We start from the raw sequence: 19972 nt of genomic DNA on the forward strand, positions 1-19972 counted from the left end.
ACGTTCCGCACTTAGGAGCTCTGAGCATTACATTGGACCCTCGTTTTTAGCTGCTCAAATGAATTTATTATTGGCTTAAGGAAGTTCAGCCTGGAAACTGACCTAAGATAAGCGAATTTGACAAGACTATTGGAATGTTCAGATTAATGAATGTTCTATACAGCTCTAATCCTGGTTGCTGCCAAATTCTAACCCTAGAGAAAGACTATTTTAATACAGAGTATACAAATATACATTTCCACAATACTCATTAATATACTAAATAATAAATATAAGCGCGCTATCTAAAACCTTCACGCAGAAAGTACTAAAGCTTTCTAAGCTCATAAATGATCTTCTATACTTTGGCATACGCGATCTGCAGTTTTAGAAGTTCTATTTTGTTAAATACATGCGAAAGTTAAGACGATTTAAGCGACTATTAGGGTGACACTTGAATATGTCTACAAAACACGCCAATAGATAACTAAAGACATATGTATGGATTGTCTATAAATAATTTTTCATAAATTGAGACAATATTATGCCACAGAAGATTGTGGACCAGTCTTTTACTCAATCATTGGACCACTTTTATTAGATTTTAGAGAAATTAATTACAGGGCGACCCGCTTTTTGGTGAGGTGCATTACAGTCAATAAAAAGCGAATTTCGAAAATGTTTTCTTTGATTTGCAAATCGGTTTACATGAAGGAAGGAAAAACTCGCGTGATATATTTCACATACTAAGCATGATTTTTAATTTCTTTAAGAGTCGGAATTCCAACAAATTAAAAAATTTTTGTTTTTTCGTTAGAAAAGTATATTATTATAATTCGTTAATAAAAATAAACGTTCAAGCAAAAATGTGTGTAGCCTTCGTATCGCGCTCGGAATCACATTCCCAGCATTAATTAGTTGTGTGTTTGTGTAACAGCATAATAAACATAAACTCGCATGCAGAAATTAATTAGCTCAGCAAAAAATTAAAATTTTGCAAAAAACCTGAAAAAAACACAAACAATTTTTCTAACAAAAACATACAAAGGCAAACAAGCAAACAAACGCAAAACAAAACTGAACTCAAACGAAATTCTTAAAACGGAACGGAACGGGAGCAAATTGTGGTGTAAATCAAATGCTGGACATCAGATTGATTACAAGCCGTGCGCGCTTGTTGCTTGGAACTGCAGTCCACGCGGGGGGTGGACGCTGGCGTTTTTACAGCCTGCCTTTCGGTACACAAATTCCAGAAAGCACAGCAGCGCTAAGCTACAGCAGCAGCGGCTATGACATGTGCACTACTTACATGGGGGCGCTGTGCGGCCATCCCAGCGTGGGGTGAGGGTGTGGCGCACAGCAGCAACTAGTCGAAATGGAAACGAATTTGTGAGTAAGGGCTTGAGGCGGCTCGGGCGATCGGTCGGTGCAATAGACGTTTAGAGAGTAAGTGTGTGTGTTGGAGAAACAGAGATGGAGAGCGCAGATTACTTCTGTGCGATAAAAAAGCACAAAGCAAACTGGATACACATAAAGCGGAAATTGCTAGTTGCTGGAACGCGGAGAGACTTAGTACGCGCGCTTATTTTTATTACAATTATATGTGCTCTCTTTCGCTTTCGCTTGCGTTTAATGTTTAGTTACTTTTGGTCGCATTTCTTGCTTTCCTTACTTTCGATTATTCTTATGCTTTTTCGTTTTGGGAGGAGATTTATGCGAAGCTGTGTGAGTAGAAAGAGGAAAAAGGAAAGTAAAAATAAATTAAAATAACCCTTTCAGTGCTGCCTGAGTCAATAACGGAAAATACAAATTGAAATAAAAAAAAACTTGGAAGTGTACTTACGCTATGAAAAGAAGCTTGAACACATACATACGCACACACACACACACATACACACACATCAAAGCACTATATACGCTATCATACAGTTATAAAAATGTGGCTTGTGCACAGAGGCGTGTTGTTGTACAATTTGCTCGATTAAAATGCAAGCGATTGAGGAAATGGATGTTTGCGTGTATAACGGTAAATGCAATGTATCTAAATTTCTATGGCAGTATTTAGCAAGCAGTTGCACACACGCACCCCTACACAAACATGTGAATAAATGAAGTTGGCTTTTTCGAAATTCTTTTTAAATAAAATACCGTTTAATGGGGTTGCCTTTGTTGTGGCCAAGTTACTGAAACGGAAATGCATTTGGAAAAGTGCCTGCACACATACACTCGAAGGATAAATATATTTGTTAGAATGCTCGTTTGCACCGTTGTTCATTTATATGTGAAAATTTATTCGAATTTACTGACTTACTAAAGAATACTCTAAATAAATCGTATTTTATTTATTTTGATATGAAAATCTTTGATTTTCTATAAGCCTTCTTCATACGCAAACTTTTGCTTTATAAGACTCGATGAACTGAACTTAAGTAAAAGAGACAAAAATACATAAAAATAACACATTACGAACTTGTTTCTATATTAGTAACCGATAAAGTCTTTTCGAAATTTCATTCAAAGTAAAAAATTACAGCTGTTAACAAATGAGAGAAAATAATGTAGAAATATTTTATAATTCGCTATATTTTGAATTTTTTGTATAAAAAGGGGAAGTATGCCAAGCAGTGTCCAGAGACGATGCCGTATCAGTTCGTGTAGCACATCAACGGTTCGCCCGCTGCCGTTCTGTAAAATTCGATGTGAAAAATGCACCTCGCTCTGGTCGACCTATCGTTGAAAAATTCGATGAAACGATGGAAAAGATTGACCAGGAACGTCACATAAGCAGCTATGACATCGCTAAGGAACTTAACATTCCTCATCAAATGGTTTCGAACCATTTAAAAAAGGCTGGCTACAAAAAGAAGCTCGACGTTTGAATTGTCTGTGCAAAATTTAGTGCACCGAATTTACATTTGCTATTCATTGCTGAAACGAAATGAAATCGAATCATTTCTGAAGCGAATGGTAACAGGAGATGAAAAGTGGATCAAATACGACAATAATGTGCGTAAAAGCTCAAGATCCAACAGTGGTGAAGCTAAACAAACGATCGTAAAAGGTTATGCTGAGTGTTTTGTGAGATTGGAAAGGAATGCTCTCGCCTGGTCGAACGATTGATTCTTTATTTTACTGTCAACAACTGATGAGATTGAGCATTGCTATCGAAAAAAAACGCACAACTGTTCAACAGATAGGGCTTCGTCTTCCATCACAACCACACATATCTTTGATGACTCGGCAAAAAGTGGGAGAGCTTGGCTGGGAAATTTAAATGCATCCGCCATATGTCCTGACCTAACACCATCGGTTATGGAGTAAAGTGAAAATTACTTATCGGAGTTTTTTGCAAAAAAAAAAAAAAAATGAAAAGTTTTACATTGATGGAAGAATGTCTCTGGCTGAAAAATGGAAAAATTTGGTCGACCAAAATGGTACATATTTAGTTCGTCAAAGTTCATTCTATTGTAAATATAAGAATAAGTTGGAGTTTGATTAGAAATACGAAAAGACTTTTTTCGTCTATTTGTTGAGCTCATACATTTTTATTGAGTTCCAGGTTTCGTGCAAACACATTTTTTATTTTCAGTGTTTTTTTTATATTTTAACAGCAAATCTCTGGCAATTAATTTTCAGAAAAAAAAATTATTCTATACATTTTTATTACATTTACTAAACTTAAAATCAAATATTATCATGCGCGCCAGTTGGCGCAAAGTTTGAGAGTTTGTTTGACTTTGATTGTTGGTAGGATATTATTAGTATTATCAGCGAATTTGAATGCAAAATACCACAGTCAAGAATAAAGAGTCTACAATAATCCTAAGAGCTTTAAAATCGTTTTGGCGAATTAGCGCTAACAACGCTCCCGTTCGAATGCATTTGTTTTAACCGCAGCAAAAAACGAACCAGCTCATATTTGCATGGAAAATAAATTAAACGAACGAAACTAAACTAAATATAATGAATATATTTATGTAAATTAAATACATGCTATATTACACGCATTGTAAACAACATGATTCTGTCATTTTCCTGCCGTCGCCGAAGTGCAAACACAAATACCAATGTAAATTGCGTTCGAGAAGTATTTAATAGCGCAAATAATTGTTCTCATCAGTGCAATAACAAAAAAATCCGATTTTAATAAATGTATGCAAACATAGAATGTGAAAAATAAACACGCCGAGCTAACCATTAACCACTGAATTTTTATCAAAAAATCGCTCATTTCCGATTTCAATAAAAATAAAACAATTATTGCGAATAATATTTTTGTTTTGGATATTTCCTGCCATTTCGGCGTTCCATTTTTCAACCGCAAAATATTCGCCTGAATTTTCAGTTGAATGAGCAATCCGAGGCTGCGCAATAATAAGCCGAAATTTGCCACAAAAACAAAACAAGCAGCAAACAGCTGTACACACTATGAAGCGACAAGTGAAAAACCATTGCATACATTACGGCGCTTGAAGCTAGTGCAAACGCTGCGGAAAAACGCAACAAAATCCCTACTCACTGAGCAAACACRCGCACACACATTAGTCCCTTAAATGTATCTGKTCGTGTGTGTGTATGCTTCATTTGRGCGTTTATGTGGAATAATGCAGTTAATTTTATTACTCCTATYCTAGCCAAAGCAAAGTGGAAAAACTAGAGTATGTGTATTATTTATGTTTGTAGTTTGAATTGTTGTCGTACTTTCACAGATAAACCGCAAACTAAATACAAAACATCGAAACCGATATTTTACGCGTGTAACTTCATCGTCGTCTAATGTGTGTATGCGCCTTCAGGCGGAAAACTAATACAGAGTGGTTGAAAATCGCACTATCGAATATTTCACATCATAAAGGGTGTGATTTTTAGAGGTATATAACTTTGACTTCTACTGCTCGCTTTATTTTTAGAATTATGATTATTATTATTTTTGTCATCATCAGCACTTATTGAATCGACTAACAACCATAAGGTAGTGTAACGTTATCTAATTTCGTGACCTAACTGATCAATTGACAGCCTTATTTCTCGATAATATTCGGGTTTCAAACTTTTTATGAGTAAAAACAAGAATTTTTTTTTGTTTGCTTTTGGACTGAACTACTTAGCACATTGGCGTTAGCTGCGGATTTGTGCAACCAAATAAACGGGAATGATTTGCTTTTGCACTCACCACTGACGGTTACATTCACTCAGTTTTCTGACAACAAGAAGCTTCTTCAAGGCTGTTTGGACTCCCAGTGCAAATAGTTTTCAAATCTAAGAATTTGATTTGACGATAAAAATATAAATATGTCATACACTTATGTATATAGAGCCAGGTTACTCAGGCAGTGGCTCAATAAAACAATTTGAGGATCTGAGAGAAAAACGCTGGGCAGAATTTCCTCGGAACTACCTGCAGTTGCATTTTTACGTATAGTATACTATGTAGAGAAATTAAGGCGAGAGATTTACCTCACCACAGAAACATGTGCTAAATTGTCAAAACGTATAATTTAATTTTTTTTCTAAATATTTTTATAAAAAAAAATTAAAACTTCGGTTACAGTTTCGGCTAAAATTTCTTTTAAATTTTCAGTTTGAGTAAATTGAGTATAATTAAATTTAAATTATTTTAAATTTTTTAAATTTTCGAAAGTCATTTGCTGGTATACGAGTATAAAAATATGTAAAGAAATATCGAATATTGATAATTTTCATCATATACGTATATTCTCCTATTTAACCAAATAAGGCTTAAGAAAAAAACTTTAAACATGAAAAAACTCACTTCAATACGCGCTTAAGTTGGCATTCAGTTGGTTTTAGAATGCTTTAAAAATGGAGTATATTCATATTTGCAATATTTCAAGTGAAAGCGTTACTCAGACTAATTCACACTCACCAAAGCAGCTTTTCATATTCAATGGTCATGAAATTAATTAATAATGCATGCTTCCAACGTGCTCATTCTACACTTACCTCGATCAATTACGGCGCAGAATTTATCGTCAAATGTGTTTGTATCTTCTGTACGAAATCTAAAAAAGAAAGAAATTAAAGTTAAATATGAGAAGTTGTAAGCATTTTTAAATGGATTCAATTATAATGTGAACAAGCTTATACTTATGCTTGCTCTCATATTATATCATAATACTATATATAGGTATATTAGATAAGAGTATCGTACATGTATGTATATCTTTAACCAATTTTTTGCACCCTTTCAGCAAACACTTTTTTATAGAACTTATGCAGAATGCATAATTAGATAATTAGAGTAAAGTAATATTAGTATATATAATATATATATATATATATGTGTATGTATGTGCCCAAAAAATAAGGTGACATTTGAATTTAAACTGCTCGCGTCGAAGGAGAATTATTTTATTTTTTTGGTAGTACTGTCAGTCACATTTACGTCAAATTTCATGTCAAAATATTCATTAGTGTTTGAGATACGTGTCGTTTTGTGAACTGCTAAAAGTGAGTTTTTCGTGAGCAAAGAATTTGCATTAAATTTTGTTTACGGAATCAATTTTCTGCTGCGGATGATGACATGGCTATGTCTAAAAAAAATGTTTACAAGTGAGTTCCAAGCCGGCCGTGAACGGGTCGAAGGTGAAGAGCGTCCAGGGCGACCATCAACTTCAACCGACGAAGCTCACGTTCAAAAAATCAAAGATTTGGTGTTGAAAAACCATCGATTAACAATTAGAGACCTTGCTGATGAAGTTGGCATATCGAAAGGCTCAGCCTTATTACTTTGAAGGGGATGAAATGGATTTGGACGTGATGTGCGAAACAAAGTTTCATTTTCATCGGTGGCATCAGGAATTTCATAAACATTAAAATTGCATATAATACACACACATATAACTTTTATGAATGCTGCAAAGACATTAATTCCCCCACCGACGGTATTATCGTTAACGGTATATCGTGAAATGCAATTACGCCGTGTCGGCACGCATTGCCAATTAAAACTGAAAAGGGCACCAAACAGGGGGTACATGTCGACAGTTCCCGCTATTCGCACAGAATACAGAAATACATATATCTCTTCATGGAAGCAATATATGGTGCACACAAATATGGCGCGAAATAATGGGCATTGCGCAGCAGTATCTGGAAGCCAGTGTGGGGGGTGATATGACGGGATAAAACGGAATAAAACTGTTATGATTGCATTGCAAAGGTGGTGTCACAAGCATTACATACATACATACATACAGTTTTGCACATGGAATAAGTTTTTTTTTCAACAATGTAGACCACTTGCGGTCACGTGCTCCTGCGCCTCACACTTCAACTTTCCAACCAATCCTTTTAGCTTTATATTAAAAATTAATTAACACTTCTGTCCATGCTATATTGCAGGCCAAGCATCTTCTCCCCTTTACTGTGTGTTTTAATAAGGATTTAATCGCCTGGCTATCTACTATTATGGGTCATCATCATCATCTTTTGACGCTATAAGGCTTGGGGAGTTTGGATCTGCTATCTTGTGACCTCCAAACAGCTCTGTCACTTACGATTTTTCTTCACTTTTTCGTAAAATGCTTTCATATCTTCTTCCAATCCGTCGGTCCAGCTCCATCATGGTGTTCTCCTCGCCTTAGTGTTGAACGCTTTGTCTTCAACCATTTTCGTTTCTGCCTTTTCAGTCTCTGTTGTTAAACTATATAATGTTTTCACCTTTCATAAGTTGGTCAAGATCCGAGGTTTTTGTGCTGCTTTCATTACAATTAACTACAGGTTGTCAAAACTACGACATCGATACCGAACTCCAACTCGCCTGCTATAAAAAAAGATGTCCGGTTGCCATTTCCACTAAGAGGTCTGATGTTGGGAATACGGTACATAGTCATCAGAGCATGTTGTTGACAATTCTTGTCCGAATAAAAGTCCGGATCCGTTCCGATTGCGTAGACCCGACTGTCGTGGGAACGTGTAATCAGAGCCTCTTTTGTTACGGACGGAATGTACCATGGTATAAATGACATTGGCAAATGATTACCAGAGCCTTATAATGAAGTCAGGATCACATTAGCAATACCTTATAATTATAATTAGCAGTTTTTCAAATGAAAATGTTGTTAGAAAARATTTTGTATAATTTCGAACTTTTTAGCTCACCGCGGATCCGGCCGCAACCACAACCACCCTAAGAACGTCGCATGCTTTATCAGCTCCGGCAACAATGCATTTAACTTTATCACTGCAGCATTCCGTATATATTTATGTATGAATGTATGCTTGTAGTATTTAAATGCATATTTTTTGCAAATAATCGTGGCTTCCACCCACAGACGTGCTTATGAATATCTGGACGGCAAGAAGTCGGTGCGGTCAATTACCCAACCAAGTAGCAAATTACAATCTCTGATCAGCAATAATTTCCTGTTGCATATATCTGCACACACACATACATACATATATAATCATGCTAGCAAAAGTATCTGCTCACTGAAGCGTTTCCAAGTTACAGTCATTTCTGGTTAATGACAGCTTCGGCGGATGAAAAGTGAAATCGCCACAATGCAATGCCGTTTTGTTTATGAGCTAATTTAATGCTATCAGGAATGCAGCAACGAGCAAGCAACACACACACACCTACTTAGCGATAGAGCGGTTTGCCTTCCTGTCAATCGGGCAGTCGAAGAGCTGCAAACGTCAACGTGGCATTAGCAGTTCCCACCAATAATCACAAAGTTAAGTGATCGGCCATTGGCAGACGCTGTGACGAGTCACGCTCGATTGCATAACCTAACAATCGATTGGCAGCAGTTGAAGCAGATAGCGTGCAATTGCTGCAAGTATTCGTTTAAGGCTTCAATTTCACAAATACTTCAAAGAATGAAAGTAAAGTTATGTCAGAGATATACATATTTACCTATCGAGGTAATTGCCTTTTCCAAATGATTGTTCATCTCAGTGAGCAATTGTGCTCATCGCGGAGACAGTTCGGGGCTAATGTAATAGGTCATACAAATTGGAAAGATCTTTTGCTTAAGCAGTAAGAAAATCTATCTGAGGTAATATAAAAAAACCATTGTATGCCGAGCCGCTCTATCCGAAACAAGGTTTTACCAGGGTGATTTTCTCTCATGCGTCTTTTTCAATATAATGCTGGAAATGTCATAGGTGCCGCGAATCTGGACGGCGGTGGTATTGTCTACCCTAAAAGTACAGCACTACTAGGGGTGTACTGATGATATTGACAACGTAAGCATTAACAACAGAACTGTCAGTGCAGCCTCTTCCATCTGCAAAAAAAAGCGATGTGAAGGAGGACAAGACAGAGCGCTTGAAAGTCGCATACAAAGATACCTCGTCCCTTAGGAAGTACGTCTCGGTTCTAGATACATACCAGCATAAATTCCACCAATAAGCTTAGTCTGCACATCAAGCGACAAAAACCATTGTCAGCGGGTACTATTTTGGGATCAATAGGCATATGAAAAGCAGAGGGATCGACGAACAAAAAGTTCGCTCCCATTATTGTCGCCCTATTATACGGCGCAGAAATGTGGACATTGACAACCCGAATTATGTTCTGCGCGAGCCCTTTTCAGCCGTTCACGTGGGCAATGAATATCGAAGAAGATGAAACCAAGAACTGTATGAGCTCTACTGCGGCATGGAATCGCATACAAATCCAACGAATGCGCTAGTTAGACCATGTATGGATGATACAGCGAAAAGTTCGAAGTTTCGACGCGAGACAATGGACAATGGAAGCAAGAGCACCCTCGCATACTATGGAAGAACTGAGAGTATAACAACCTGTCAATACTTGGGTTGTACAACTGACGTGACCTCGCAAAAGGTTATAGTGGGAAAGAAGAAGAAAAACTAATTGTGAGTCCGATTTTCAGAACGGAGGAATTTAACCTTCAAAACACAAGCTTTGAACTTCAGAGCCGTCATTGTGTGAAACTCTTTTCATTGATGGTAACATTAAGTTTTTGTCAATAATTGAGCACTGACACTTGAAAAACAAGCCCCAAGGGCTTGGTGAAATGTGTCTAACTGAAAACGCGAATAAAGCAATGTAAAACTAATTGAAATCACATAATCTTGAAGCAATATAATCACAACATTTTATTCATATTATACAATCACTAACATAAGCTATGTACATATTCGAATGCTTATAAACGCAACGGTAAGCCAAAATTTAAAAGTCACTTAGATCAGTTTAGAATAAAGCCACTTTTTCTTGAAACTTAACGAATTGTTTGAACTACTCCAGAATTTTGTAATGTGTCAGTTTGCAGAAAAGCATAAATAATAATATTTCTTTGGCATTGAAAACGGCTCTAAAAATCCTTTACGTCATTCATGTCAAACCACTCTCTGTATCTCTTCTCGAATAAATTTGCGTTTTGCTTATTGCCGATAATGAAAACTACAAATCGCTACACAAATATGGAAATAATTGCTTGCAATTTGCAATTTTGTGACGATAAATCACTGGAAACTCTTTCCCTATCAAATCATATACTAAATGGAAATGCTGAAATCCAACCGAGCAGCAAAGTGAAAAAAATCATGGATTGATTACTCTCGTCGAAAAGGTATGATTGTGTTCGTTTATGCTCGTGGAATGCCCATTTTCCAAAACGCATAGAAATATGCGCCCAAAATAGATTCAATTGCACTGCACAACAAATCATTATGCTCTCGCTTTTAGCAAGTTTTAATTACATTTCATGACGGATGTTTGGAAATGCGCTTGCAAATTCATTTCCATCGAATACTATATTTGTTGTAATTGTATGCAAAAAAGGAAATGTACATGAAATTGAAATGGATTGAAATTAAATTTCGGAAAACATTGCTGAAATGGCGTCATGGAAAGGGCGACGCGAGCTTGTGGCAAGCACTTTGTGCGTTGCAGAAGTGCAAAAGTGTGCTGTGTTTAAGCGGATACGCGCAGGGCCAGGTGGGTGGATTGGTGCGACCAATAAGTTTTCATTGCACAACATTTCATTAAACCATTTTCGATACACAAACACGTAAGTCAAGCAAATGCAAACGCTGCCGCATAAATAAACGCTCGCGTACGTGCTATCTTTGATGTGTTCGTGCGTTGAACGGCGCATTTGATGTGATGCATTCGTAATTAGAAAATGTTGCCGCAAGCGAAAAGCGCTATGAATATGTGTGTGTGTGTGTGTGTGCATGTGTGCGTGATTATGGAGACAGGATATTTCTAAATGTCTGATGTTTAATGAAAATGAGAATACTGTGTGAAATTCATTGAATTATCCCAAATTTGATTTGAAATTAGAATAATAAATTTGGGTATTTAGAAGTTTAAGCATTTAAGCACACGAATCTGAAATTGAATTTACTGCCTTTTCATGTCTGACATTACAAGTGGCAGGCTCAAATATCTCTCGTTTTATATCATGAAATGAAAATAATTAAAGGAAATGAGCAACCGTTCCCGGAAATTTAAAATGCATGTGCGAAAGTCTCACTAAAATGCGTGCTATTTTCTCTCATTAAGGCTAATAGCGGCTTAGACTGTTTCCCAGCGATTACCGGCTTGAAGTCACAATGAAATTTCTCGAGGTTTAATTTAGGCTTAAATAAGGGTATGTTTTTATAGACGATAGATGTCTGCGAGACAGTTTTGCTTGCTTTTGCCTTTGAAATCATTTCCCAAAATAGTCAAAATCATTGAATACTATTGTAAATTATATCATAAATTATTCGAAAAAATATCTTTATTGCACTTTAAACTGAAAAATATATATTGTCTGACTATTGACGTAGCTTTAATGATTAATGATGCTTCCCTGATACCTTGCAGACCACCAAAACCAGGAAGTGCGCAGAAAAGACATCACAAAACCTTCGAAAAAAGGTTGAGAATCTCTACTTTCCAGCATGTTTTGCTCCAACATTAACAGAAAGCAACAACGATAGTCTCACTGAAGTTGTCTTTGGCTTCCGATTACTCAATTAAATGGAAATATCACTTCTTAGCGATCAAACTTATCGAACAAAACGCCAGTTTTAACTGTGAATGCGAATAAGGAATAATATTCTCCTTCGAAAATAATTCAGCACACATACACTCTGTGTATGCTCTTGCTGAAAAATGTCAAACGAAGCGCTTGTCCTGGAGACGAGTCAGCCATCGACTCCGCTGCAAACCGCAGACGACTGTGTTACCACATTTCCACATTATTATTAATTCGATACATGTTCGTTAGTAAGTATGCTTGACTTTTGTTGAGTTGTTATTGCGAAAACGTGTTGCAAGCAAAGTTCAGCGTTCAATCGATTATGTGTGCCACTGAGCGTGCTCTCGTCTTGGTTGTTGTTAGTGTTTGGCTTTGCTGATTTAATGTTGGCGCGGATTCGCACGCTTGCAACAGCGGCATCATTCCCCCCACCTCATTGCTGTGGCTCATCTAAATATTTATGTACAAACAGCGAGCCACATTTTCCCAGCTCAAGTGGGTTGTTCCATTTCACTAAGCTGATTGCAGAGATGAAAGCAAAAATATGCAGAAAGTGTAGACAAGAAAATTAAAATTAATATCACTTCTCAAAGAGATTAAATAACGGCAAAACGCCAAGCCATACAGAAATCATAAATGCGTCAAACATAGCGCAGCATAGCACAGTTCAAGTAATTTGCATCGCAATGGAATTATGTTTATTGTGTTTCGTTGAACGTCGTTATAATCATGCGCTTTGGCTCAAGTTCACGCAAATTAAAATGATCCAGTACATTGTTTGCATAAATGACTTCATAACTTGCGCTCAGGTAAAAGTTTTTCTGGCAAACAGTGGGGCATCCATTCACCATTATTCCATTTCCTTTACTGTTTTCATTGCTAACTCTATTTTCGAGAGGTTTCCACATTTTCTTATTCCCTGCATCTTTGACAAGTTTCGTCCTCCAAAATCTTTAGCCTTACCGCGTGTTGCAAATCGGACAGTGACCATGTAGTTGCCGACATACGAGTCTTGCTAATCACAGAGTTTGTCCGGAAAGTAAGTATGACTGATTTTCTTGAGCCGCGACTGTACTTCGGGCCATGCCCGCATTGACTGGATTTGGTAGAGGACGTTCCTAGCTAACGAGCGAGCGTATGGTCGGTTGTCTCCGAGCACCTGGATAGTCAGGGCAAACATTTTCGCGCGACGTGTTTCTGTGAGTGGTGCAAACCGAAAATGCAGCGTTTGTTAGAGCAGGTGTACGCTATAAAATTCGGTGTGAAAGTCGGTTAATCTGCTATAGAGACCTTTGATATGATCACGCTTACCCAGACGTTGCTTTAGCAAAGAGTGGTGTGTTTCGGTGGCACCAGGCCTTTTTGGAGAGCCCAGAAGAGGTCGCTGATGAAGACCGGGAGAATGAGAAAATCCAAAGAGAAAACGATGCTTATTGTCTTTTTTCACATCACAGGCAACGTCCACCATGAATTTGTTCTTCCTGAACATACCGTCAACGCCAAGTTTTTCATGGAAGCCCTCAAGAGACTCAAACGAAGTCAATCGGGTCCGACAAGACATCGCAGCCGATTAGAAGTTGCACCACGCCAACGTCCCAGCTCACACCGTTTTTCTTGTGAACAGCTACATAACCAAGATTGTCATTCCAACGCTTCCACAACCGCCCTACAATCCAGATGTGTCCCCTGGGTATTTTTTGTTTCCTTGCCTGATAAACCCCGATTAAAGAGGATCCAAGCAGCATGCACCTCGGCTCTAAAGGCTATTCCGGAAAATGCCTTCCGTGATGCCTTCAACGTTATTTTATCAGTGGAAAAACAAAAACGAGAAGCCTCTCAACTCAGTGAAGCCCTTGTATAAACCATTTATTTGAATTTACATAACCAATAACTATATATTTACATGAAATTGGCCAAATATAGGCTGCATTAAATAGTTAGACGCTTGGCCATTCGCTATCAGCTGTTGCCACTAGTGTTAACATGGCGGTTTGGTATTAGCTCCGTTGCCACCAACTGCGTGTGCGAAACATTTATGAGCGCTCTGCCAGAAAATTAGGCGCAATTTTCCCACCGACGAAGCAACGCAAAATATCAACAATTGCGCACATGAAACACAGCAATAACGCCGAACGCAAAGCCGCCAGCGACCGCCGCTGCGACAATTGCTGGCTGACCGTACAATTGCTAATGCCAACGCTAATGCTAATGCGTATTTTAGTTATTGTTATTAGTGGTATTAGGGGGTTAGACGAAGAGGGGTGGTTGTTGTATTTTTCGCGGTCATTGTTTCTTTTTGTTGTGCGTCGCTTCGCCGGAGGTCATTTTGTGCGTCCGCTCGGCGAAACTGCTTGCTGCTCTTGTTGTTGCTGGCACTTTGCGGCTGACCAGCAATAGCAACTGTAATAAGAACAACAAGCAAGCCCACCCGAAGCGACGGAGTAGGAATTCGGCGCGTTAATGGCGCTAAATTTGTTGCTGAAATTTCGCAGGGCAATAACAATAACAATGAGCTTGTGTACACAAGTCGGACAATGTGTGGTTTTGCTGTTGTTGTGCATGTTAAACTTGTGGAGCTAGAGCCATGATTGTGCATCTGTATGTGTCTTTGTGGGTGTGTGCGCAATTGTTGTATTCACGATGTGGTCGAAACAATGAAACTTAATAATACATAACTGTTTATTTATGCATTTTCTCATGTGGCAGACATGCCTGCGCACATCATTAAATATTTATATACAAACATACATAAGCTTTTCATGAGCACTACGCGCGTTTTTGGTTCCATTCAATTAACTGCTAAGCAGCGTCATTAATGGCAATTGTTAATTGTTTTCATTAAGTGAAGTGCAAGGGGAGTTGCGGCAAGCTAGGCTGAAGACAGGTGATAGAGGAAACTTTTGGGATAAATAACTGCCACCGTTAAGTAAAATTATTTTCCACACTATTCATTCGTAGTCGCTGATCGATCCTCTCAGCAGGTGGATACATTGTCAGCATGTTGGACGAGTCAAGTGTTCGACTTAATATAGTCATTTTTAGCCAGTTAAGCTAGCCAGCAATATTAGAAGTTTAAAATCTAATTTTCTAACGAATCTTTATTGTCTTCTGTTAGCTATGCGTTGGAGAGTAGTGAATCGAACAAGCTATACCATCTGTTCTAAGAAACTGTCAGTTCGTGTGTGTACTCTGAAGCATGCGCAATTCTGTTGCTCTTCTTTCTTTGACGTAGAATTTCTGCTTTCTGCCATAATGGTGTATTCCTGGTTAGAAATTTGAAAAACCTTTTTTTGAAGTGGTTGACATGGCACCTCATGTTCCATCGGTTTATCATTTCACAATTTTTTGATTGTTTTTTATTTTTTTATATTTTTTGTTTTTATATTCTTTAAATGAAAAAAATGTTTATTTGTTTTTAACTTAGCTCAAAAAATGCCTAAAATTTAGCCGTCTAGAACAGAATACACCCATAAAAAACCTTAAGTAATCTCATAGTTTCTTACGTTTTGTGAATAATTACTATACTTTACTCCTTAAGCTTTGAAAATCAATAAATCAATGTTTAGTTGTTATGGGTATTTTCGTTTTCGAGAGGAATGTGTGATATGAGGCATTCTCCACTGCGAGCGTTAAGGGGCTACAGGGTGGTTTACGGGTTTTAAAAAATCTACTTTTATTATTATTATTATTTTTTTTTAATTCTACAAGACCTCTAGAATATTGTTCCAAATTTTCAAGTTGATTCGAGCAATAGTATCGGAGCAACAGCCCTGAGGACTTGTGCGCTCGAGGCTAGCTAGGTTAAACGCGTTTTTCTCGAAACTGTGTCGGTTGGTAAATTACTCGCGAACTGCTCAACCGATCTTCATGAAATTTTACACAGAACTTTGAGATACAAGACTTGGGCGGATAATTTTTTTCGAGAAATTTTTTTTTTTAAGTTTTTGTAAAAATATCTGCCAAAAATCCAATTTTCATTTTTTTTTCGTCCAAGTCCTAAGTTAAGGTATTAACTAAAACACGTATTTATTACTTTAGATGATTAGAGTTATCGAAAAGTCGCAATGGCCGAGTTTGAAATATTTTTTTATATTATATGTTTGTCACAGAAAAAATTGTAATAAAATATTTCAACAAAAAAATTTTAAACAGAAACCAACAAAAATAAAAGAGGTTTTAGTAACTTGCCACCTCATACCTTATTTATCATCAATGAACTCTTTCTCGCTCCAGGTGGATTTATTTATTTAGATTACATTTTCATTATATATACTTGTACAACTGCTTTTATTCTTTTTATTTTATTTTTTCAGATTCGATACAAGTTTTGTAATTCACAGACTACATAGGCGAGTCGTGTTTTTGTCAACGTTTAAAAAGTGTAAAAGTTTTTTGGTCCAGCCTTAATAAGCAATTAAATCCTCTTCAGTTTTTGCTTCTGTTTTCCCTTAAAATAATTATTTTCTCATTATCGCACATAGTGTGGGCCAATTAATCAATAGAATTGCACCTTTCGTTGCTCTTCTTTGCATTGACAATTTTTCTGCCAGTAGTTTCTGCTCCACGTTTCTATTTGCTGTTTCTTTTTTACCCGGCTCCATAAAAATGCATTCCAGCTGCAGAGGAGCTTCCCATTTGCCGACCACTGAAATAATAGGAATACAAAATTCACAGTGGAGCATCAACCTGGTCGGGAAATATGGTCGTTTACAACTAGACATCCAACCAGTCAGAAAGACATCGGTATTATGCCAATTAGAGTAAGAAAGAGTTATTTTATTGGATATATGATATAACTACATAATCGGATTGGAATTAGATTGTGAATTGTTGGAACTAGCATGTCTTTGACAGAAATTTGGCAGCTGACAGCTGACTGTTCCAAGTACAGCAGCATGTCAAAGTAGCACTTGCTTCGCAGGAAAATCAGTCGGCTACTAGTTAGTGGTTCATACTACTTCTAAGCTAGTTTCCTACTAGTTGGTTTGATTGCAGGCCACATATGGACTTATATATACATATATCGTTAGTATGTGTCTGTAGATATAAACGTATATATACATGTGCTGCCAAAGATTAAACCATTGATTTAAAATTACATTTTGCGGGTAACGCTTTTAATGTTTAATCATCCTTTATTGCCTGCCTGCTGGCCGCTGGCCGCTGGCCGCCGACCGCAACGATGACAAAAAAGAGGAAGCGAATAATTAAAGTGAAAAAGACGAGCTTTTAGTCGAACTGCACATTTGTACGTTGTATGTGGATGTGGTGTGTGTGTGGCCATTACTTTTTCACAAAATGCATTTTTTGTGCTACTTTTTACACCGTGACACAATACCTTCGGTAGCAATTCCAGAACATTCTTTGTTTTTGACAAATTGCATTTAATTAAATTAAAATTGACGGTTATAAATTGTAATTGATTGAAATGCAAATGTAATTGTAGCAATTATAATGATACTCGGAAGTGAGTGCTGTGAATAAAAGGATTAACGCTTTCGAAGTTACCACAAATGTGTAAGGTGAATTACAAAACAAAAGTGTAAATCCAGTACGAGGTGGGTTCAAAAACAAAGCAGCATTTGAATGGCAGCGTGAATCAGTTTCCAACTTATTTGATTTTTAAATAGGTGGCAACACTCCGTCAACAAATTTTCAGCTTTAACTCACTTAAACTTCTTCCGCTCAACAAGTTTCCAGCTCTAAACTCTCTTAAACTTCTTTAGCTTTTTAATTATTTGATTTGTACATAGGTGGCAACATTCTCCGGATTTTAGTTCTTCATTTTATTGTGTGTTTGTAACTTACAAATTTCAAAGAGCTGGCAACCTTCGAACCTCAAATCATGTATTGAACCATTATTTGTTAATTCAATTTTTCTGAGTGGGGAAATGTTCATATACTGCAAGTAATAATTTGAAAATAATTATTTAATTAACATTTGAATTAAAAAAATATTTTTTTTTTAATTTATTGATAACAAAATTATTCACAAAAAAAAATTTTCGAATTTCTTATCTCAAAAATTTAGTTTACCTGGGAGTTCGTAAATATCGGATAGTAAAGTATTAACTAAGTTTGGCACTCTTTAAAAATAATTTCTTTAAATTATAGTTTTTAAGTTAGAAATATGTAAATATATAGATATATAGATATAGATATATTAGATATATGTAAATCTGGCGTTTGCGCCCATTTTCATTCCAACTTTTAACTCAAAACATATTTTTTTTTTTTTTGGAATTGTTACTTCAATTTTGAAATTGAAACACATTTTCTCTCTTTTAAATTTCAAAAGGGAATTTTTGATCCCAAAATAGGAGTTAAAGATTTAAAACATAACTTTCAATCTTAAATAATATTAGGAAATAAAAGATTACATACAGTTTGAATGTTCAAAAAAATTTAATTTCCTCAGAAAAAATTCTCGAAAATTCACTTTTTTCATTCTAAAAAAGTCTTTAAGAAATTTGTGACCTTCGGACAAATAAATCAACTCGAAATGGTTTTAATAAAATTAAATTTTTCTTACTGTTTGACTACCCCTCGTAACTAGTCACACAAACACCCAAAGCAGTCAAACCTTAAAAAAATCGTATTGAGTCCCATTAAAGAGCATTCTATGCCTCAATATTTTGGCATAACGTAAAGACCAAACAGAATTAAGTCTCGTCAACAAAGTAATGACTAAAATTCATTTTAATGAAATACAAATATTTCCCTAGCATTTAAAAGGCCTTCATTCAGCTCTGCCCAAACGAAAGATACACCACAATGCAATAATATAAATTTTAAATTCATTCAAATTTAAGAACTTGAAGAAAAGCTCTAAGTGACTCCGAACTGCAACGCTGCCAGCCGTTCGCAAAGAGAGTTTTTCGCATGCATGTGAAATATCGCATTATAATCGCCACAGAATTGCCACAAAACCATTAAAACTCAGAGAAAGCGCGACAGAAGTTGTGAAAAATGTGAGAAAAGCGAATGAATGCACACATGCACACACACACATATATGTGCATCAGAATTTATGTGCATTCATGGACCGACAAACGAGAAAGCTGCAGAATTTATTGATGGCCTGACAATGCACAAATTAAGCGCCACAAATAGCAGCATTTAAGCAGCTTTCATGCAATAATGTGGACAGCAAACGGCAAATGCATGTTTCTTCACGCACGYACACACACACATACACAAGAATGCGTATGTGTTTGTAGTATACGGCACTTCGTGCAAGGTGGAAGCGGAAACATAATAAACGGATATGTTCAATGTACATTTCATTATGACAGCCTAAGGACATTGAGTGCACAAGCAAGCATGTACATATGTATGTGTATAGTGTGTCCACATTGTATGCCGCTTCGCCAAGTATCACTTTATTCTTACTTACTTTGTCTCGTAAAATTATTCTTTTGGGGCATGTAATGTCATTGTCCGAAACACATTGTGTTGTCGTTGCTGCCGCTCATTTTTATTCATCGACAACAACCGGCGTTGTCGTTGTCGTTGCCGGAGTTGTTTTTGTTGTTATTGCAACAACCAGTCATTTTGCTGTGCTGATTGTGGTCACTTTGTGTAAGCATACTTTATCAGCTTTTCAGCTTGTTCTTTCTACTCGCCTGACACTTTCATTTCCCCGCCTTGCAGGGATGCTTCTTTTACCCGGCTGCAATATAATCTTTTCATGTTAATTTTCTGCCAATTTTAATATTTTGTATTATATATAAGTATTGAGAATCGCTCGCCATTTGTCTTAACGCTTAATTGTTGTTGGCGGTGTCGTGAAAAATTATCCAACGAAGGACAATGGAAAATGAAGCAAAATTGAGAATAATTAATGAATAAATGAGATACACAAGCGAAGATATCGATCGGCTGTTGCTGGCGTTCTTAAATATACTGATTTCTTTCTTTTGCAATTTTTCGGCTGAGTCACGAACTATTCACACACCGTTGCATGTAGAGAAAACTTCAACTCAGAGAACATAATAATTTGTAATTAAAAATTTATGGCTGAA

At 36.7% G+C, this 19972-nt stretch overlaps 1 protein-coding gene across 3 annotated transcripts in view; it reads right to left on the minus strand.

The window, feature by feature from the left end:
* Positions 1–19972, minus strand: part of LOC108972910 — a 136521-nt gene that overhangs the window by 47277 nt on the left and 69272 nt on the right. For 2 of the 3 annotated variants that reach the window (XM_018939806.1, XM_018939814.1), the window contains 2 exons: positions 5944–6002; positions 1289–1700 (listed from right to left, as the gene is read on the minus strand). In XM_018939806.1, coding sequence (XP_018795351.1) covers positions 1289–1309 — 21 coding nt within the window. In that variant the 5' untranslated portion in view covers positions 1310–1700; positions 5944–6002. Of the gene's footprint in view, positions 1–1288; positions 1701–5943; positions 6003–17756; positions 17851–19972 lie in introns of all 3 variants that reach the window. The other variant, XM_018939822.1, reaches the window with a different exon arrangement.

Source organism: Bactrocera latifrons, unplaced genomic scaffold (assembly GCF_001853355.1).
Source record: "Bactrocera latifrons isolate USDA-ARS-PBARC rearing strain unplaced genomic scaffold, ASM185335v1 scaffold_11, whole genome shotgun sequence".
Lineage (NCBI taxonomy): Eukaryota > Metazoa > Arthropoda > Insecta > Diptera > Tephritidae > Bactrocera > Bactrocera latifrons.